The 21,277-nt window shown below is 48.9% G+C and overlaps 7 protein-coding genes across 7 annotated transcripts; 3 read left to right on the plus strand and 4 right to left on the minus strand.

The window, feature by feature from the left end:
- Positions 1-335: 335 nt before the first annotated feature.
- On the minus strand, positions 336-3,614 carry HO173_003476 (uncharacterized protein; the record flags this gene model as incomplete). Its single annotated transcript, XM_037305402.1, has 5 exons — positions 336-2,178; positions 2,339-2,388; positions 2,451-3,250; positions 3,307-3,538; positions 3,594-3,614. 5 exons carry the CDS (start codon positions 3,612-3,614, stop codon positions 336-338), a joined length of 2,946 nt encoding a protein of 981 aa, XP_037167810.1.
- Positions 3,615-4,004: 390 nt separating this feature from the next.
- Positions 4,005-5,313, minus strand: HO173_003477 (uncharacterized protein; the record flags this gene model as incomplete). The annotated part of the gene is made up of 3 exons (XM_037305403.1): positions 4,005-4,488; positions 4,538-4,829; positions 4,887-5,313. 3 exons carry the CDS (start codon positions 5,311-5,313, stop codon positions 4,005-4,007), a joined length of 1,203 nt encoding a protein of 400 aa, XP_037167811.1.
- Positions 5,314-6,914: 1,601 nt separating this feature from the next.
- On the minus strand, positions 6,915-9,644 carry HO173_003478 (uncharacterized protein; the record flags this gene model as incomplete). The annotated part of the gene is made up of 3 exons (XM_037305404.1): positions 6,915-6,940; positions 7,002-8,535; positions 8,586-9,644. The coding sequence occupies 3 exons, from the start codon at positions 9,642-9,644 to the stop codon at positions 6,915-6,917; spliced, it is 2,619 nt and encodes an 872-aa protein (XP_037167812.1).
- Positions 9,645-10,120: 476 nt separating this feature from the next.
- Positions 10,121-11,873, plus strand: HO173_003479 (uncharacterized protein; the record flags this gene model as incomplete). Its single annotated transcript, XM_037305405.1, has 5 exons — positions 10,121-10,123; positions 10,174-10,617; positions 10,672-10,865; positions 10,915-11,731; positions 11,784-11,873. The coding sequence occupies 5 exons, from the start codon at positions 10,121-10,123 to the stop codon at positions 11,871-11,873; spliced, it is 1,548 nt and encodes a 515-aa protein (XP_037167813.1).
- Positions 11,874-12,301: 428 nt separating this feature from the next.
- Positions 12,302-15,008, plus strand: HO173_003480 (uncharacterized protein; the record flags this gene model as incomplete). Its single annotated transcript, XM_037305406.1, has 7 exons — positions 12,302-12,503; positions 12,571-12,895; positions 12,948-13,515; positions 13,578-14,273; positions 14,331-14,397; positions 14,447-14,596; positions 14,653-15,008. The coding sequence occupies 7 exons, from the start codon at positions 12,302-12,304 to the stop codon at positions 15,006-15,008; spliced, it is 2,364 nt and encodes a 787-aa protein (XP_037167814.1).
- A 605-nt stretch (positions 15,009-15,613) lies between these two features.
- HO173_003481 (uncharacterized protein) lies at positions 15,614-18,624 on the plus strand (the record flags this gene model as incomplete). Its single annotated transcript, XM_037305407.1, has 8 exons — positions 15,614-15,653; positions 15,724-15,782; positions 15,858-17,290; positions 17,337-17,553; positions 17,610-17,942; positions 17,993-18,230; positions 18,277-18,385; positions 18,438-18,624. The coding sequence occupies 8 exons, from the start codon at positions 15,614-15,616 to the stop codon at positions 18,622-18,624; spliced, it is 2,616 nt and encodes an 871-aa protein (XP_037167815.1).
- Positions 18,625-19,796: 1,172 nt separating this feature from the next.
- HO173_003482 (uncharacterized protein) lies at positions 19,797-20,904 on the minus strand (the record flags this gene model as incomplete). The annotated part of the gene is made up of 4 exons (XM_037305408.1): positions 19,797-20,378; positions 20,431-20,671; positions 20,723-20,817; positions 20,869-20,904. 4 exons carry the CDS (start codon positions 20,902-20,904, stop codon positions 19,797-19,799), a joined length of 954 nt encoding a protein of 317 aa, XP_037167816.1.
- Positions 20,905-21,277: the final 373 nt, after the last annotated feature.

The raw sequence follows: 21,277 nt of genomic DNA on the forward strand, positions 1-21,277 counted from the left end.
GGTGGCATAGGATTCGATGGCTATGCTATTGTAAGCACAAACGGTCGTCGAGGACTGAGAATAGTGGGAGAAATAAATACCAAGGGAGGTAGGACGGGAAGAGGCCCAGAGGGCGCTAGTGAAGCTGCAGAGAAGCCGCCGAGGGGACCGTACCGTGTACGACGGTACGAGTAGTGCTTTTCACATGGAGGGCTGTTGGAGGGCTGTTAGTCTCCCACTCTCACCTCACACTTGTGCTCATATGCATATGTACACATCACGAACACACTTATCCATTCTCTACTTTGCCCCATCCTTGTGTCTTCAAACGTAACATTAATGTACAAAGCCCTAGCCTAAGCCCAAACCATCTTCTTCAGAGAATGGCCCCACTGTTCCAACAATCCGGTATTCTTCCTTGCTTCCTGCAAAGATACGATGTCTTTGTCCTCGACGAAGCCCGACACCTTACTGCCAAGTGCCGCCCTCTGCACCTCATCACATACAATATTCACGATTTCTTTCTCACTCATCCTGCTTTTCTCCTGGCCCTCGACACTAGCCAAACTTGAGCGCGCAGGGAGAGCCTTGAATGCCAAGATCTTCATGCTAGATACCTCCTCTTTATCAATGCCTTGACCGGAAACACCCTCAACATCGGCGTCTCTGGCACCGTCCAACTCTACAGCGCTGCTTAATGACCTGGTATTTACTCGCGCAATGTCCTCCTTGCCCGGTCTGTACTTTATCACCAGGCCAACGTTCCTAGATTCGTCGACCTGTGCCGCCGTTAATGTCGATGTTATGTATGTTCCGCGAATTATTCCCGTAATGCTTCGAAGATCGATCCTTTCGAAAGAGGATACCTTCTCGATGTTAAAGTCAAAGCTGACCCGGTATAAAGCTATGTCTGTGACGAGGAGTACGGTTTCTTGAAAAGGGAACGTCTTCACTGTGTTTTGCTCGCGTGGGCTCAACAAGGTCCAGCCCCCAACAATGTCTTCGCTTTGGTCTGCTATAACAATCTTGGAACTTGTTTCAATCGCATTTGCCCTCACTTTCTGCATCGAAAATCCAGGGTCCCTACTCATCATGTCTGTCTCGAATTCCTCAAAGACCTGTGCATTCACGTTACCAAGTAAGTAGTCTATTGCAGCCTGCGAAAAGTAATCTGATATAATGTTGTTGAAATATCTTGAAAGTGTGAGTCCAAGATCATTGATCGCGCCACGGTAGTTACGCTGTCTGGTACGAGTATAATCTCCCTTGAGGGCTGCTGAGCTCGCATATTGGCGGGAAATCGAATCACCGTTGTCAGCCCATAAGGTATTGAACCACTGCGTGGTCGCATCTGTGCGAAGGTCGACTAGAACACCCTCTTCCTGCAGCTGCTTTTCCAAAGCTCTTTGACCGCAGGCGCTCTGAACGACGTTCGTCCTATCAAGGCAGTCCATGCAGTTCGTACGAAGTATACCAGATTGTCTTTGACGGACAATGCCTCCAACATCGACAGTCTCCCCAAATGCATCGAGTCTCTCGCCAAGGGAGTCCATGAGAAGACTGACATTTTCAAATTTCATGCCGCGGCACATGCGGTGGAAATCGAACCATTCGAAGCCTAGTTGCCGCCCAGCAACGCCGTTCTCTGCATTGATCTCTCGGGTATATTCCTCGTATTTACGACCGATTTCTGCTTCACCGCCATGCTTGTCCACCAGAAGCACGATCTGTGCATCTTCATATCTACCAATAATGCTGGAGAAGTGCCGCCTGAATGCTTTGTGGTTTGTCTCCGATGAATGCTGCAAGACTGGTACAGGCTTGAAAGAATAGGGGGACTGTGAAAAGAACAAAGGGATGGAGCCACGAATCTGTGTGAACGAGTAAACCTTTTCGGAGGGCTCCCACGATACCTTGGATAGTATTTGCTCCGTTTCCACACTGTTCGCTGTGTCGCCGTCATCATCAACACCTCTACGGAGATATCGAAGGCCAGGACGTTTTGTACTGCGACGTGAGATGAGCGTTATCAAGAAGTTTAAATCTTGTCGAACAGACTCTTCTTTCCTTTGGGCTTCAATGAAACTATTGGTGTCTTCTTCTGTGCGGACTATAGCTTCTGAAAGCTTGTCGGGCTGCCTGTTAACGGTAAAAGCCCGCTGACCAACGAAGCCTTGCATCAAAGGCAATACAAACATACTAGAATTTCTAGAGTCAGCAGGATTTCTAGTAGTTCTAATTTGACTTTTTAAGCAATCCCAGGTGATGAACAGGAAGTGATGCGAGTTTTTGATCTATGATATACTTTGCGGCTCAATTCTGGTACTAACTCGGATGAAGCACACGAAAGCCTGCTTACTGATGTCCGCCATCGATGAACGGTAGTGCTAGATGTTGGTTCCAAAAGTACTAGAACAGGTCATTTGTCTGAGAACGTTTCTTATACAGATAAAGTTGAATCATTGACTGACCACTGGATCAACAGACTTGTGTAATGGTATCTCGGAGCCTTTACTATCATTCGTTCCCAGTCTCCGGGTGATATCTAGCTCATAAGAAAAGAAGAAGCTTCGAGATCCTAATAGCATTCGCGTCGTTCGTAGAAGCTTGGGGAGCAGGGTATTGGTCACATTTGTGGGTAGGCTACCCAACATATCACTCTCGCCTGCCTGATTCGGTACTTCGAGATCGGATGTCCGGTCAGAGCTCTTCGCACCGTCAAGCGTTGTCGCTGACGACGGGTTTTTGTATTGCGGGAGGTGCAAACCTGTCCCCTGACTGCTCGATATTACCGGCTTCTCAACGCCGTCAACAGACATCCCTTGTGCCCTTCGCTTCTCAGTGGTCCAGCCTTTCCTTGAAAACCATCTCTCTGCGAAACGGCCATATTGACCTTTTTTCCCAATTACGTCTTCGGCAACGCTGCTGGCGTTCCGTGCCGGACCGAATGGTCGTATTGCCGAAGGGTCCTCTTTGATTGACGAACCTGCGCATGCTGGCGATACTTGGTCATCGTGTTCAGGTTGGCCAGCCTCGACGTGAGCTTCATTGTCATCCGAAATGTCGCTATCTGGGGATAGGGCTCCATGTTGGCCGGACTTCTTCAGGCTTTCCTTTGCCTGGTTGATGGCCCTTTTTGCCTCAAATTGCGAAGATAGAGGTATCAAAGCGACATCTGTAATAACATAGATGGGGGAACCTCGTACTTGCGCTACTTGTTCGCGACTTAAAATGGTAACTAGGTAAGAGAGCGGAGCAACCGTGAGCAGTCCTACAAGCGCAACAACGTTAGTGAAGCTCTCTCTTACTCGCATTTGAATTGACTACCAACAATGCCATGGAATTCGGTGGACGACGAAGGGTCTGCGAGTGCAGAGTATGGGAGAGTTCGTGCTTGGTGTAAAGAGAGTTCGTGCGTGGTATATTTGATCTCCAGGCTTCGCTGGTTACGTGAACCCGGTGGGTGTAGTATCAAGCCTTCGACCGCAGCAACAACCACCAGTTTTCTTGCGAGACCAGGCATAGCTACTTCGTGGTTGTAGCAGTGCGGTATGATAATCTGCGAATAGGTTGGTCGGAGGAGTTGCTATTGCTCTGGAAGCCTGTCAACGAACCTCGGACCCCTCGGATGTCATGCCTATGTACGGATGTAGACCGAGGTTTCCCCATCTGGTCTTTCAGCCCTACACAATCTAAGCGAGCTAGCGTACCCTTGGAGGAGACTATGTACATGTAGTCAGATACGAGTATGTAACTTGGGCGTTGCAAGATTCATTGTTCGACCCAGGAATATTTACACAGATACTCTGATGCGCCAACATACCACCTTGGGTATCCATGCCAGACATATACAAACATACACACGCTCCAAAAATTGGCTCTGGTGCAAGATCAAGACGCCAACCAATGCATAGCCATTGTTCCCGCTCGTCAAATTCTGACGAATGTCGGACCCATGCTGGCTTTCAGGGGCATGATGGAGGAACAATCTTTCATGTAAACCAAAACTATGGAAGATGCCTGTTTTATCGATCATCTCCTTTAAGTCGATGGGTACCGTTGTATCGTCCATTCATGCTGTTCACACTTGAACGGCTCAGTCCTTGGTCTTCATCGCTGTCCTCCGCGAGTTCCTCTAGGCCGAGTCCGACGTTGTTCTCTTCGAATGAGTGCATCAATACTCCTCTTTCCCCTCTCGAGCCAAAGCCGGCACTACCAGTGCTAGCTCGACTAGCATCTATGCTTCGACGTAACTGCATGCTTCTCCGAGTCTGCAGGCCTGTTATCCCGTCCGTAGGAACTCCACCCGAGATATGGCCATTAAGAAGTTTTTGACCGTCGGGATCGCCACGTGATAGGTTTAACAGGTAGACTCCCGTGAATATCACCAAGAATCCGCTCAAAAGAGAAAGAGTGTTCACCGCATCAGTTGTATTGAAACCCCGGAAGAGGATGAAAGACGCAACCAATGTGAAAGTCGTAAAGGTAACATAGTATAGCGGATTGACTCTTTGAACCCATTAGCGAATTTCGCTCGAATACTCTGGTCAGAACGTACATAGAAGTTGAGAACTGACTAAGAGCTTTGTTAAAGTAGTTCATCTGGGTCAATATGCAACATACAGTGACGATGGCAAAAGCGTAAGTCGATGGGTGGGTAAGTTGGTTGTTCCCGTTCAAAGTCAACTTCAAGGCGATACCGAAAGCCTTGACTGACATGACGGATACAGATCCAACCGTGGAACAGATTGAGATAAATATCAGAGGGTTTTTCTTTCCATGCTTTGGAGCGACCTTATAGATCATAACGCTGGAGAAGATGGCAACCGCAGCACAGTAGAGAAGAAAACCTGCAATAACAAGGACCGTTAGCCCCTTGAAACGCACGCAGGAAAAGAAGGCCGTACCTGGATGTATGGCATACTGCAATATCTCATCCACAGTTTGAATCTCCTTATCCGGGGGTGCATGCAGCACTATTATGACAGACCCAATGAGACATAAGGCACATCCAAGTTTCCCCAGCGTACCCAAATCTTCTTTGAGAAAGTATGACCCCAGTACGGCACCGATCAAAACACTGAGCGCTCCCAACGGCGTTACCAGTATGGCCGGCGCAAAAGCATATGCTGCGAAATTGGCCACTTCACCGAGTACCATGGTCACGATGCCGCCCCACCACGTAGGACTTTTCAAATATGCAAAGCCTTCACCTTCAAATCCATGCCGCTCGCTTGCCTCCAGTAACCCTTTTTTAGTTATGACAAAGCTTGTCCCAATGGCCATCGTCGACAGTATGGCCAAAGCCAAGCCGACATATTTGTCCTCCACCATCTTGGCCTGGCAAGGAATTGGCCTACTCCAACGGCTCGAATTGAGTCGTTGCCAGCTTTTCTTGATCGCTTTTAATGGCCACGCAGCGCCAGCGCGGCAGATCGTCTGATGTCCTCGATCAAGCCTCCCGTCGACACTGTATAGGACTCATGTAATAATGAACTCGAGAGTTTGGCGGGTTTTTCAATTTGATGGTGCCTAGAGTCGAGGTACGGTACCTGAGAGCTTGGCAAGGAGATTCGCAACAAGGAGGGTAACAGCGACCGGGAGGTGGTTCGTTGATTCGGCTAATTAGCTAAAATGAATGCAGGTGTACCATATCTCGAAATATGAATGAGGGCAGATGAACTGTGTCTCAGGACGGATCAATGAACAATGGGGAGCAAAGGGTGTTCATTACTGGAAACAAAAGGACTCTTTACCCAGAGTACAGTCCTACTCGTACTTTTCTCTACTTTATTTTAGGTGTCCACAATGCGGAAACTAAATCTTGACCTGCCCGGCCCGTTAATTAGCGGTATCAAAGATTCTAGGTATTTTAACTCTGGGAATCGGACGAGCGCCGAGTAAATACCAGAGGTGCAGCACAGCGACAACTTGCAATTGCTGAATGACTCTACGTATATCGTCTGTCCATATCCTTCACAGCTAGTCTCGTTGCAACTTATCAAGGGAACAATGTCGCTCAAGCACTAAAAGAGTCAAAGGCTAAGGAAGGGTAGGGAAGAAGAGCTGTTGCGTCCCTGGGCATTTACTGAACTTGCTGCTGAAGAGAACAGGTCATTGCCCAAACACTCCTGGGGAAGAGAATCTCAGTCCGAGAAAACCTGTGCTGGACTGATACCTGTCACATATTGACACTCTTACTGCAGCATTGCCAATCTGCCACTTTACCCCCTGACAATGTGCCAATAAGTAAACGAGTCATTTGAGGTGAAGTGGCCTGGATTGTTGAAGTTCTGCAGTCAAAGCTTTCATAGAATTCTCCTTGGTGCCACAGGCCACCTAAATCTAGCCAAGAAACGCATTGGCGGCATCGCCTTACTAACAACGAATTCAGCCACCTTATGCGCAGACTCCAACCATGCATTATCGCCACAGTAAGGAGACGCCGACGCCGAGGAACTCGATAGAATCTCCAGGAGAGCAGGGGAAAAGAAATGTCAGCTAGCCTTGCAATTCGCAGGCACTCGAATGCCTTGCAATCCATGCGAAATATCCGGGGGTATCGCGTGTAAAAGGGAAAGGGGGGAAGACATAGTGAACAGAGAAGCGGTGAAATGGCGGGTCTGTGAATGCCATGAACTTACCGCACCGACCTACCTTTCCTCTTGAGGAACAAAGAGGCCATAAGAAACCTAGTAGGTGTAGGCAGGTTGAGCAAGCAAGAGTGTGGTTTGTGGTCATGCACCTCCTCGACGACCAAAAGACCAGATGGCGGTACTGAAGCGCTAGGAAGGCTGTGGTTAATTTGCTGATTGTGTTGTCGATGTGAGGACGATGGGTGGAAAAGGTCTTAATGGACCAGTACTCGAAGGGTCAGATAAAAGTCATTGCGCATCAGAAGATGAGAGCCATGACGGATTCATGGCGTTCCAAGTTTATCCAGACCGGACGCGTTTAGTACCTGTAAGAGCCGTTAGCCTATCTTGAACTTTGATACCGAAGTTCCAAAGGATGATCCCTACCTTGAAGATCCTCTTCTAACGCGTCGTCGTCTTCGTGGAGACTTCGAGCACGCTTGAGAGATCCAGGACTGGTTGCGACGTTGTGCTCTGCCTTCGCTGGCTCAAGGGGAAAGTCGGTATCGTATTCCTCGTCCTCGTAGGTAATCTCATCATCATCTTCTTGTGTTTGTGCAGACTCGTCGACGAAAAAAGATGGTCGTATATTCACTCCCTCCGGCGGCTGAGGGATGTCGTCATTGTCGTCATTAGCTAATGACCTATCGGTTTCTTCGAGCTCATTCTCCGCTTCCAAATTGTTTACTTCCCTCAGGTCATCATCGCGGAAACTCCTCCCAGATCCAATAAACTCAGATTGGATTGGATGCGTCGAAGAGTCATGTTCAATTTCACCGTTGAAATTTGTGTCAGCTACTAGATACAAGTCACCTTCGATCTTATCTGCGTGCTCATGCATTGTGTGGTGCCGGTAAGATCTTGCGTCGTCCTCATACTGCACGGAAGCTTTATGTTGATCATCATCTTCGTTGACACTAGGCCGTAACTCTGTTTCTTGGGAGATGCTAGCATCTTCATTTTCTGGTGCTTCCTCTTCTTCATTGAATTGCCCGGAGAGACTCTGGCCCTGGTCGTCAGAATCTTGGGATAGATTTTCCGCAAGATTGAATTGTTCTTCTTCGGTAGGTACGCCAACGTCACTGGTATCCTTCTGGTCCACAGATTTGTGTGGAATCTCTTCGTCTGCAACGAAATTTTCCTGGACATCATGGGGATATCGGTGCTCCTGATTGTCTGCAATGACTGGCTCGTTGGGGACGGTGCGATCCTGGACTGCACTAACGTCAATAGCATCACCTTGTAAAGTAGACGACGCGCTTGAGGTGCCACGCTCTAGCTCTTCGACGTCTTCATAATCAATGAAATCCCCATCTTCCACGATAGATTCTTCCGCTTTCTGAAGTTCTGATTCACCGGCCAAAGGCTGTGCAAATTCAAGAGATTCCTTGGACCCTGCGGCCTCGCTTGAAAATCCAACACTAATTCCTGCTTTGTGGGGGTTGTTGTCACTGCCAAGCTGAGGCTCTGTACGATCGATTTCTTCGTGCGCAACGTGCGTGACGGGGTATGACTGCGTCCCTTGGGCAGCAGAATCAGTCCCTAGCAGAGGGTTCTCTGAAGGCAGCGGGTTGCTATGCAAATCACATTGATATATGCTCTCCTCCGCATCTTCTCTTAGTCGTTGCTCGGATGAATAAGTCTCGTTCCTCGATAGCACGGCAATATGGCTCGACGAGTCTGTTTCTCGTTCAGTCCTGTGGTCCCCATCATTCTCAGTCTCTTGGGACGACTTCAGCTGGGAGAACCCTTTCCCTTCGATTGCGGCATTCTGTAGGAGGTCAAGACGGCGGGAAAATCTATTCCTAGAGGTAAGGTCCATGTAGAGGGGTGGGGGGTCTTCTAGTCCATCGTTCTGTTGCAAATGAACATAGAGTTCAATGACTTCCGAGAGCCTTGTACTCGTGGATTCTATTGTAGACTGTTTACATGAGCAAAGAAGATACCCTTTGAGAGATATCCTTGACTCACTTCGCTAATATGAAGGTCCAAGCCATCAATGTTGATTGTCAATTCGTCGAGCTCGCTCAAACTTCCTTTAAGAATGCCCCTACAGGCCTCGAGAAGATCCCCAATAGGGCTGTAAGCAAGCCGTTCGTCTGTTAATAAGAATGTGGCAGCGTGTTCTCCATTTTGGTCTACGGGAGGAAATAAGAACATTTCGTTCCCTTGGTAGTCCAACATGACAGGATGCAGGTGAACAGGACTGTTCAGAGGGTCTTCCTCTTGGGTGTGAGATCCTTCGACGTTCAACTGAACCACAATTTTTTGATCTAATGAGGCCGGCAGAAATTCTTCTCCTACCTGCTCAAGCTTGGCTTCTGGGGCCAATGTGGGCCCCTCAACATCAGAGGGTTCCGAAGTTTCTTCTGCCGCCCCGTGTTTGACTGTGGCTTCTTTGCTGACCTCGACATCGTACCTATCGGATGTCTCTCTCGTTGCTACCTCGGCAACAGCGTGACCAGGATTCGGCAGTCCCGTTTGGCCATTTGGAAGGGCCCTCTCGATGTCACCAGATTTTAATTCGGACATGGACGGGTGTTCGTGATGCCCTCGTTCGTTATACTCTTGTTCTTGGTAATCTTGCTCGTGGTCCTGGTTCCCAACGATGTCCTCATAATTGGCAAATGGTTCCTCAGATTGCTCATTCGGATGATCTATGTCTGGCTCAACGATCGTGTCCTCATCCAGGTCAGGCCCAGTGTATTCCGCATCCTCGATATCTTCGTCGCGTACAGATGACCCTTCGTTAACCTGCCCCTGCGCGTAGCTAACATCACCCATCTCGTCGTCATTGGCGGCATGAGTTTCCTGTCCATCCACAGATGTTGAATAAGCAAGAGTGTTCATATTCTCTTCATCCATGAATTCATCTTCGACATCCTGGGGGTTGTCGCCAGTGAGGTCAAGATCAATGTCAATATCGTCACCGGCTCCAGCGCGCTGATCTATATCTGATGTGAGCTCCATTGGGTCTTCGGCATTTGGCGCTTGGAAGCGTGGGGCAAATTGCAGTTGCAGAGTTGTCATGATTGAGGGATGCCAGGAGACGTGTTTCTGTTCATTTTATTTGGGCTTCAAGTAGGAAGAAGTGTTGGAAGCGTGGGAAATCTGTGTCGGTTTTTGTGCTCTATCACAAGCTGTGAGAATAGTTTTGAATAACTGGATGCTGCCGTAGTGTTGTCGTCTGGAAAGGATTGGTACAGCGGGGGTAGCGGTGTAGGCCGACCGTGAACGTTTGGTTTGGACTTCGGAGAGGCGAAGAAAGAGGTGGTGGAGCCAGAAATACGGAGATTGCTTTAGCGCGTCCTGCTCCTATCAATCGCAATGTTAGCTTTCCTAGACCACAGAAAGTAAGTACAGTGAAACCTACCACGTCTCAACAATTCGCTACAGCCTGAAGGCAAGCTGCGATCCTGATAGTGCTCTCTCCTGTTAGGAAAACGCTGAAGGCTATGTATTGTTTCTCTTGAAATTGAATCTATATCCATTGGATCTGTGCGAAGATGGTGAGATCATTGTCCACACCTTTCTGGTTCCGAGTGCTAAATAATCTTAGGTGGTGCTTGCTGCTTCCATTTGTACGCGGGGAGGTAAAGCGGTATTGTCACGCCAATTCCGTGAAGTAGCACGCTCAAGGATTGAGGGGCTTCTGGCATCCTTCCCAAAGCTCGCCGACTCTGGCACGCAGCATACTACCGTGGAGCAAGACAACGTTCGCTATGTCTATCAGCCACTCGACGAACTTTACATGGTTCTCATCACCAATCGGCAATCCAACATCTTGCAGGACATCGACTCTTTGCACCTTTTCGCCCAGGTTGTGACGAGCATCTGCAAAAGCTTGGACGAGAGGGAGATCCTTCGAAATGCCTACGAGTTGCTTAGCGCCTTCGATGAGCTTGTCACTTTGGGCTACCGGGAGAACCTGTCCTTGAGCCAGATCAAGACCTTTCTTGAAATGGAAAGCCATGAAGAGAGGATACAAGAGATAATATCGAGGGTATGTCTTAGTTCTGTGGATACTTTTAGATGATATTGGCTGACCAAGCCTCAGAACAAGGAGCTCGAAGCTACGGAAGAGCGCAAGAGGAAAGCCAAACAGCTCGAGCTTCAACGAAAGGAGATGTCACGCAGTGGACGCTCCGCTACTCCTCGAGCACCGTCTTATCCAACCTACACTCCTCCTCCTCGACCCGCCGGTCTGAGCACTTACGACAGCTACGAGGCTGAAAGGAACAAATCTTTCAAGTTAGTCTACCTAAGTGAACAACATACAACTCAACTGACGATGTTGCAGAGCGTCTGCTCCCAAAGGCAAGGGCATGCAGTTGGGTAAGAAATCAAAGACCATAGACATGTTTGAGCGAGTGAGAGGAGATCTCGGTACACAGGCTGAAGAGTCGGCCCCCCTGGTGTCGAACTCACAGCCCATCACAGCAGCAGAAAGGGCACCCTCGACACGTGTCTCTTCATCAGTCGATCGCGATGCCATCCATGCAACTGTTGACGAGAAAATATCTGCCAAGTTATCAAGAGATGGAATCCTCAAGTCTTTTAGCGTCAAAGGAGACCTGCAATTACGCATTTCTGATCCGGCTCTAACAAAGGTCAAGCTCGATCTGGTTGCCAATGCTAGCCAAGGGGCGCAATTCAAAACCCATCCTAATGTAGACAGGGGACAATTCAATACCTCGAAGGTGATTCAACTTAAAGATACCTCAAAGGGATTTCCCGCGAACAACTCAGTTGGTGTCTTGCGATGGAGCGCGACAGCTCCAGCTGATACTAGCGGTGTCCTTCCGATTACCTTTACCGTATGGGTGAACAAGGGCTCAGACGAGTCCTTTACAATCACCGTTGAATACGAAATGACTGGATCCGACAGCCTGCATGATGTGGTCGTGACCATTCCGTACAGCACCAGTGAGCCAGCTATATCGAGCTTCGATGCTGTGTATGAAGTCTCAGGGGATAGTTTGGAATGGACGATCGGTACAGTGGACGAGTCCAATGCAACGGGAGCCTTCGAATTCGAGGCCCAAGCAGAAGATGAGGCCGAGTTCTTCCCAATGAGCGTGCGCTTTTCAAAGAGCAAACCATTCGTGGACGTTGACGTAGGTCCTACCCCATTGCAGTCAATGCACAAGACTAAAACGTAGAAAACAGGTCACGTCGGTAACATTATTAGAGATGGAGCAAGACATGTCCTTTACCAAAGACGTCAAATCCGTTGCAGATTCCTATTTGATAGAATAAAGCATTATGACAGTTAAAAGGCGTCTATAATCATGGCTATTGCCAGCGAGGTCTGATGTTGCCTGAAGATTTGGCCTCGCACTGGCTGGATGGCACTCCCTGCTACCAAAGGTATATTCATGGGGCAAAAGTGCCTTGCAGTACGAGTACCACACATATGTAGAATGCATAAGAAGTTTGTTCCAGCGCAATTCTGTAGCTGAAACCATCCAACACGGCTCAAGCGGATATGGTGACCCTCACAGCGCGCGGCGAACAGACGCTGATGGCCATCAACATTTTGTTGCAACAGTGCCAAGAAACTGGCCCCCTAGCACTTATAAAGTAGAGTAGTATGGCAGCCCTACCACGTTGTTGACCTAGCCAAGTCTCGATGAATGAGGTATGAAGAGAAAAGAGCGGGCACATTCTGCTGTCATTCTAGCAGCATGGCTGGTCCACTGGCGGAGAAGCTGGTGCAGCCTGCAGTCAATCCCAGACATCTGGCATACTGCCCATCTATGGACTTGATTGCATTGGCGTCGATTGACGAGCATATTTATGTCTACAGATTGAATGGGCAACAGGTCTTCGGCATTGCAAACAAACAATCTGGTAACGGAATAAAGCAAATCAAGTGGAAACCTAGTGGTTAGTCAAACATTTCCCTTCCCTGTGCTCCCTTTTACGCAACCTTTGAGTACTGAGTCTCCTCGAGGTCAATCACTTGCTACTGCATACGACAATAATTTCCTTATTCTGACAAACGCCCATACCGGAAAAACGGTTCACCAGATAGACTGCTCTGCGTACTCGAAGTCCCAGATATGCTGCCTAGGATGGGGCATCAATTTTACTGACGGTAACAAAGTTGGCTGGGAGCTCGATAAATTCAAAGATGGAGTGACCTTGGATGATATGATAAGTCAGAATCCTCGAGTGAAGTCCATGGATAGTGTGCCAAATCTACCTCTGGACCTAGCTTTGCTTGATGTAGAGGCATCCTTGCCTAAGCTGAGTCCTTTGTCTCCTGGAGGAATTGAGTAGGTGCCAGAGATGGAGGGAATAACAGCTACAAAGGCTGAAAAGACGTAGGGATGACATCTTCAGTTCTCGAGCATCGTTAGACACTTTGTTTCAGCCGCTGACAATTGGCTCGACTGATTCTGCAGACATCCTTCTTGTCGGGTTTGAAGATGGTACTGTCCACCTCAGTATCTATGACTCCTTTGAGATCGGTAGTTTCAACCTGCAGCAGGCGTCTCGTGGATTCCGGAACTGCAGACCGATTTTGCACTGCTCTCACCCCTATTCTACGACTCATTCCATGCTCGTTTCAGCTCCCATCGAAGACCAAGAAGAACTGCACATCGTGCCACTTGATCTCCGCTTGCTATCGAATGCTGGAAGATATTTGTCCTTGTTGGCATCAAAATCTACACAGCTCCACAACGTCCTACGCTACATTCATCAAGTCCAACGACAAATGTATCATGATTTCAAAACCTCTCGAGACTTGCCCAGCAAATACATCGCCAACATTGAGGAGAGTTTACAAGAGCAGGCAGATTACAACTGGATGCAAGCTGCGTATCATCTCGTCGTCACTGGGGATTGCTATCCTGAAGTCAAAGAATGGTTAGTAGATCAGTTGGGAGAAAGGGTATGTATTCAATCTCACGATACTCTATATTTGCGAGTTGTCAACTGATGACCATCCCCTAGGGACACAAGCGATGGGAGAAGGCCACAACGACTGGTTACGAAAGTGTGCGGCGCCTCGCTCATGAGAATCTGCTGCCTGCACTAGAGAGGTTCACCGTTCTCGTGAGCCGGCTTCGTGGCTTGTCGAGGTTCCAACTCTCAAATGCCAATCTTGGGCTGTCAACACAAGAATTCGACGATGTTTTAGACACTATTAGTTGTCTCCAACTTATGGCACACCAGATCCTTATCACTTCTGGTTCGGAACTCCGTCAATTCCTTGCCTTTTCCGCTTGGCTGCGCCAGGAGATTGAAATCCAGGCCTCCGATGCAAGCGTGGCAGAGTTCGCAGAGAAAGATGTCAACCTTGATCACGCTAGTACGCTCGAGTATATCCAAGGCGCCATGACGCAAAGTCAACTTGCCAGCTTCTTCATCTTGGAAGCGCGTGCGGAGGAGAAACCCCCACGGGATCTGGCAGGGGAAGGAAGGTCCTTGTTCGAGCTATCCAAACGGGGGCTCCAGAACGCCAGCAGGGAAGACTCCTCTGCCAGCCAACTTCCCCCTCTTGATGCACTGATGAAAAAACTTGATACGCAATGCAATGTTATTTTCAAAAGGATTGCAGAAACGCAGAGAAGAAGTGTGAGATTCGGTGCGCCCGTTTATCTTCAAAAGGGCGTCCCGTCCTGTATGGACATGAGGATGTTGCATGAGGTATTGATACGCCTACCTATGATGCCAGACGCTTTCGCTGATGCTTCGATGTGAAAGCTTGTTGGGGAGAAGAAAGAATTGGTCCTTTACGTAGTTCTAGGTCCTGTGACTCATCAAAGCGATGGTATGATTTTGTGAATACCACTATGTGGAAAATGCTAAGCCAAGACTAGTGCGTATCTATAGAATCGTGTTGGAAATCAAGAATGGGATGAGCTCTACAAAGAGCGTGGAAGGTGCTGTAATCAAGACGGCTAGTTGGGAGTTCAGAGATGTCAAATTCGTCGATGATGATGAATTGGTGTTGGCTGTCTCCGCAGAGTGTAAGCCTGCTGATGGTATTGTGCTTACCCGTCGCTTTAGCTAAGACTTCTCCAAGCTTCTTCTCAGCTTTTCAGAATCCCATACCGAGAATCAGCCAATGCCTCCGGTAAATTGGCGTATGCTACGATCAACGAAAGGAACGTCGGGCAACGCATGGATGGCAATACTGACCATTCCAGCATTGACCTTTCGAGACCAGACGTCGCCAGCGCATATATGTGGCAGGAATTTCCGGACGGAGTCTCTTGGACTCCAGAAAGAATGGAGGTCAATGGTAGGAAGGGTAGACGGGTTATCTGTGTGCTTGCTCAAGACAGATTCCATTACAGAGTATATGACTTAGACGGCTCTTCGAGTGGTGGGGAAGTCCAAGATACTAGGACTGAGGGCAGTGATGAGGTCATGTCTTGAGAGAAGAAAACCCGCATCTCTCACAGCTTCAGAAAGATTGGATCAGGGTTTGGAAGATGCTTTGGTGGATTTTAGGTGATCGGATTAGGATCACTCTACAGTAGCATTCATGTGGGGGACAAGGAACACCCAACCACTTTCCGCTATGTGGAGGGTGCAGTGCTCAGCGTCTCACAATGCATAGAACCGCAATGACGGGCAATGTGTCGACGGCGGAGTGACTAGGGGCAAGCCACTGCGCCTTGGATCATAGTGTCCCAGCTTCAAGATCACTTCATAAGTTGACCCGTGGACTAATCAAAATAAATGGTAGACTTTTGGAGGGAAAAAGTTTTGCATGGAATAATAATGCTGTAGTAATAGTAGCAGTTGCAGAATTTCGCCGTGAGCACCAAAAGTCTCAGATCTCGCTTCCTGTTCGACACTCAATATCAACACCCCACCATTTTACGTCGAAAACTCATACCCATACGCATTCAGGCGGGCTCGTCTTGAAAAGACTCTTAGCTATCAACTGTCTAAGATCTCATCCCTTCGACTCTTTGTAGTCATCTTCTCCCAGGCGGCGCACTCAGTCGTGTGACTTAACTTAGCCCTCCTGGACCATGGACGTCAGCCAGGTGCTTGAGAGCACTTTCTCACCAGGTGCGTGTACACGAATTCGCGCGTCTTGGGAAATAAAACGACGTTCTCGGAGCTAATCATTATTGTGTAGATGCATCAGCACGTCAGAATGCAGAACAGCAGCTGTCCCAAGCAGCTGAGCTCAATTTTGTGAGTCTTTCCGTACTGTTTGGCGTGACGCCGCAACCGTGTGCATCATAGATTGAGAGCTGACTATCATGTTAGTCAACATATCTGATTACACTTGCGCAGGAACTTGCAAATGAAAAAGCCCAACCGGGTGTTCGTCAAGCCGCCGGTATTGCCCTGAAGAACGCATTCTCAGCGCGAGAGTACACTCGTCTACGCGAGATTCAGTCACGATGGCTTCAGAGTGTCGATGTCAATACCAAGAACTCTGTGAGGGAGCTGGCCCTGCAAACACTCGCTTCGAAGGACACACGGGCAGGCCAGGCTGCAGCGCAGTTTATCTCATCAATAGCAGCAATCGATATTCCACGAAATCAGTGGCAAGAATTGATGCCCGCTCTGGTAGAGAACGTCGGCGAAGGCGCGGACCACCTCAAGCAGGCCTCTTTACAGACCATTGGTTACATTTGCGAAGCTGAGGACCAGGACCTGCGCGATAGCCTCGTACAACATTCCAACGCCATTCTTACCGCCGTCGTCCAAGGCGCGCGGAAGGAGGAGAGTAATAAGGACGTACGACTGGCGGCTATCAACTCGTTGTCAGACTCCTTAGAGTTCGTGCGGACCAACTTTGACAATGAAGGAGAGCGGAATTATATCATGCAGGTCATTTGTGAAGCTACTCAATCTGGAGATAACCGCATTGAAGCCAGTTCTTACGGCTGCTTAAATCGGATTATGGGTCTCTACTATGACAAAATGAAATTCTACATGGAAAAGGCACTCTTCGGACTGACTATTATGGGCATGAAGAACCAGGAGGAAGATGTGGCCAAGCTTGCGATCGAATTTTGGTGCACGGTCTGCGAGGAGGAGATTGCCATTGAGGACGACAATGCTATGGCTGCCGCTGAAGGGTCCGAGTTACGACCGTTTTTTAAATTCGCTCGGATAGCATTTCGCGAGGTTGTGCCTGTACTACTACACCTCCTAGCTCAACAAGATGAAGACGCCTCCGACGAGGATTACAATATTTCGAGAGCAGCGTACCAATGTCTGCAATTGTATGCTCAGACAGTCGGTGGAGAGCTCGTACAGACGGTGCTAAGTTTCGTGGAGGTGAACTTGCGGCATGCGGATTGGCATTTCCGTGATGCGGCTGTCTCAGCTTTCGGTGCAATCATGGAAGGTCCAGATGAGAAGATGCTCCAACCCTTGATCAAACAGGGTTTGCCTGTTCTAATTGGCATGATGGACGACCCTGTTGTCCAGGTCAAAGACTCAGCAGCGTTCGCGCTGGGTCGAATCTGTGAGAACGTTTCGGAATCTATTGATCCTCAGGAACATCTTCGACCACTTATTGGGGCTCTCTTCGGAGGTCTCTCGAGTAGTCCGAAGATGGCAGGCTCCTGTTGCTGGGCCTTAATGAACCTTGCGGAGAGATTTTCAGGAGATCCAGGCTGTCAAGAAAATCCTATGTCACCACACTTTCAAGAGAGTATACAGCGATTACTTGCTGCGACAGAGGGGTAAGTCATGCGCCTCAAGCTTACGAATGTTACTGATAATTCGTAGTCCTGAGGCCGATAACCAATTGCGGATGGCTGCCTATGAAGTTCTGAATGCGTTCGTGACGAATGCTGCAAACGACAGCCTTCCCATCGTCGCCAAATTGTCGGAAGTGATTCTTGAGCGCTTGGAAAAGACGATACCCATGCAACAGCAGATTGTAAGTGTAGAGGATCGAATTACGCTTGAGGAAATCCAGACGAGCCTTACCAGTGTTCTACTTGTAAGTTACCTTCCATTCGCGGACAAATCTCAAGGACTAATTGTCGATGTCTCAAGGCCATTGTGCAAAGGCTGGAGGGGGAGATCAAGCCTGCAGCTGACCGCATCATGAACGTGCTTCTGCAAATTCTGAGTTCGGTCGGTAGCAAATCCAGCGTTCCAGATACCGTCTTCGCCGCTGTCGGGGCTTTGGCAAATGCGCTCGAAGAAGACTTTGCAAAATACATGAATTCGTTCAGCTCCTTCTTGTACAATGCTCTAGGTAACCGAGAGGAGCCTGGATTATGTGCCATGGCCATTGGACTCGTCAGCGACGTTACTCGAGCACTAGGACAGCTGTCTCAACCATACTGCGACACATTCATGAACTACCTACTTCAAAACCTCAGTGTAAGTGACTAGAAATGTCGCGAAAGATTACAGCATTGACCCGTGTGCAGGACAAATCCGTCAGTAATCAATTCAGACCGGCTATCCTCCAAACCTTTGGGGACATTGCTCAGGCTATAGGATCGCACTTTGAAACGTACCTGTCTGTGGTAGCTCAAGTATTACAGACAGCCGCCAGTGTTACGATGGGGGAGAGCGCCGCTTTCGAAATGTTCGATTATGTGATCTCATTGAGAGAAGGGATCATGGACGCGTGGTCGGGTGCTATCCTCGCGATGAAAACCAAACGTATGTATTTGAACACCTTTTGTGAGAACAGACTGACCAGCTTTAGCCCAAATCTTGATGCCGTATGTCGAGTCAGTATTCTCGATATTGAGTGTGATAGCTCAGGACCCCAACCGGAGTGAGGCTCTCGTACGCTCTGCCATGGGCGTCATTGGGTAAGTCATCAAGCGGGCGTCTTGCAATATCGCCGGACTAACGCCGGCACAGAGACTTAGCAGACACATTCCCCAATGGCGAATACGCCAACTACTACCGTGCCGAATGGATCACACAAATGATCAAGGAAACGAAGAGCAATCGCGAGTTCCAAGGGCGTACCATCGAGACTGCTCGCTGGGCTCGGGAACAAGTGAAGCGACAGACCGGGAACGCTCAAGCCGCTCATCTGTCTTAAAGAGAAGTCAGCTACTTGCAGTATTGACATCCGAACACGCTTGAGCTCGACCGGTTATCGTAGGAGTCTAGCCGGAGCCAAGCCGGAACCAAGCGCTGCGGGTCAAAGACTTCAGACTGGCCGAAGAATATCCACGCCGGGCTGTACTACTAGCTATCAGAGGTCACAATGCCCCACCGGCGTCCGACCAGGATGGCTCCACCGACGACAACCCCATTGCACTCCCAGCACAGCAAAGCACCATACGAGCACCATCACCCAGCTCCCACAAGCCACCACCTCCTCACCCAGATACCCCTCGCACGACCGCCACGTCATTTGTGTATATAGCACCGTCAAGCATCACCGAGTAACTACATCAGCACACTACTCTCAGTATCCAGGTCAGACGTTGATGCTCTAGCATTTCCCAGACCTTGTGCGTGCTTTTCCAGTTGCGTTGTTATGTAAGCCCAATCATGTATCCTACAGTCCTACTCGGAACCCAGACGTGCACCTTTGCGTTAGATGGTCGACAACGGCTTGTTTAGGATTTACACGCTGCAATCGACGATGAAGAGATCGAAGATATTAGACTAGGCTCATCAAAGACTGAAACGCTCCCAAGCCTACTCCATGTCGTACTTTTCGTACATTGGTCGCAGCTTCTAAGTGGTGCGTCTCAGGAATCTTCTCACAGAGGTTTCTTGGAGACGAACCTTTCTAGACTGAGTTCCGAATACCTTAGGGACTGAATCTTGCCCTTGCAACCGCAAGGCATCAAGCATAATGTAAAGTAGCTAGAAGTAGGCTTCTAGGAACGGCCGTTTCCGGCAGGAGTTCGGTCTCGTTACTTTCAATATGCATTGTTGCCAAGCCTCTGCAACTGCCACGTCTCACGCCCATGTTTGCAACATCGCATTATGCTAATTAAGAGGGGTGGTGTGAAACTGTAAACTTCAATGCGGTGGTCGATAGTTTGCTTTGTCTTCAGGAACTAGTTTTACGATGTAGGATGCCGTGCTCTACCAGATATGATTCAGTCATCTGTAGGTTGCAATGCAATCTTGTCGGGTATCATCGCTCTTGTCAATGCCTTCTTACCTCACCATCAAGTCATCCTCATTAGAAAGAAGACATAAAGCTGCCTAGATTTCAAAGGTCGAGCTGGATCTCACCACTCATACGTTGACCTATGCTTCAACCTGCTCATCAATATCATTCCCACCAACCTTCCTCTTCTCCTCAATGCGAGTCTTGGTTTTGGACTTGGCCTCCTCTACCCACTTATCATAAGCTCCGTCGCCTTCGCGTAGCTTCGATGCCGTGACCCCCTTCAAGACCTCCCCAATAAACCCGATAAAATTGTGTCGCCTCAGCGCGTTCTCCCACTGCCATGCATTCCGTTTCTGCTCCTCTTGATACAGCATGTCCTGGTCTCCAATCTCCTGCGCCCGTATTCGCAGATCGCGCACCATGGCCAGCAGATTGAACCTTATCTCATTAGCTGGGTATCTCTCGATCCTCCGCTGCAGGACAGGTATGACCTTGTCCGGGAATTCTTCGAACGAGCAGCTGCCGTGCGATATAGGCGCTGGCTGAAGTCCGTCCAGCTCGTAGAGTACTCCGTTGATTGGAGTATATGCAATGAAGTGGTAGACATCATCTTCTTCGCTGGCTAATCTTTGAGCTTCGTCGACGAAAGGCGATGATCGTGCGAAGGAATTGTGGACATCCCGTATCAGCTCGGAATTTGAGAGCGCTTCTCCTCGCAACTTAGGCCAGGTCAGCGTCCCCATTGGCTGTGCTTATTGGAAAACCACCTACTTCCGAAGGGAAGGCGCCTGTGAATTCTTTGAAATCCTTCAGTTGAGGACCGATCTCCACCTCATCCTCCTTGTTGAGCAACACCGAAAGCAGAGCCTGAGTGCCGCAAGCATTCTGTATTGTCTGCGCGGCGAAGAAGATATTCTCGGAAGCGTCAAAGTCGAAGTTGCCATCTGGTGGAGTATCGCTAGGCTTCTCTCCAGTAGGATATTTGAACAAGAAAATTACGCCGTACACTGGACTGTAGTTCCATGTGAGCGGCTTTCATTCAACGCAGCTTCATGTGCCCTGCCTTTCTTGTCTCAAAAGGGCGGCATCAAGAGCTATAAGCTCCTCAAACTGGACATGCTTGACTCCGAGGTTGTCGATCAGGAATGTGAAGACGCCCTATGAAAATCAGCGTCTTGCAAGTCTGAGGAAGGACGAGTCGTTACGTACAGCATCAGATTCGATAGTGTTCCATCCTGCCGACATCCTTGTGTAGATAGCGACGCAGTGTCGGTCAGTGGGGCGGAGCCACCAGAGCTACTGGCTCACGCGGGACTGTTCGTAACGTTGTTTGATCTACCACTACTAATCAATTGTGCTAGCAGTTCCTAAGACTGTATAACCCTTACTTTAACCGTGTACCGACCTTAGCACAAGAATCAACATCTTTCATGTGGCAATACGCTTTGCTTCTGCTTTTCACCTCTACGGTAGACCCTCGATCTCTAGCTTTTTCCACGCACGCGTTTCAACACTAGATTAGCTCTATTTGGCACATTGAGATTCGCCATTTAAAATTGAAATTTGGATAATAGCTATGGGGTAGAGCATGATGGACAAAACAACATTCTTCCTGACG

The sequence above is a fragment of the Letharia columbiana genome (assembly GCF_014066305.1).
Source record: "Letharia columbiana isolate WasteWater2 chromosome Unknown Sc0000008_s0, whole genome shotgun sequence".
NCBI classification, from domain to species: Eukaryota; Fungi; Ascomycota; class Lecanoromycetes; order Lecanorales; family Parmeliaceae; genus Letharia; species Letharia columbiana.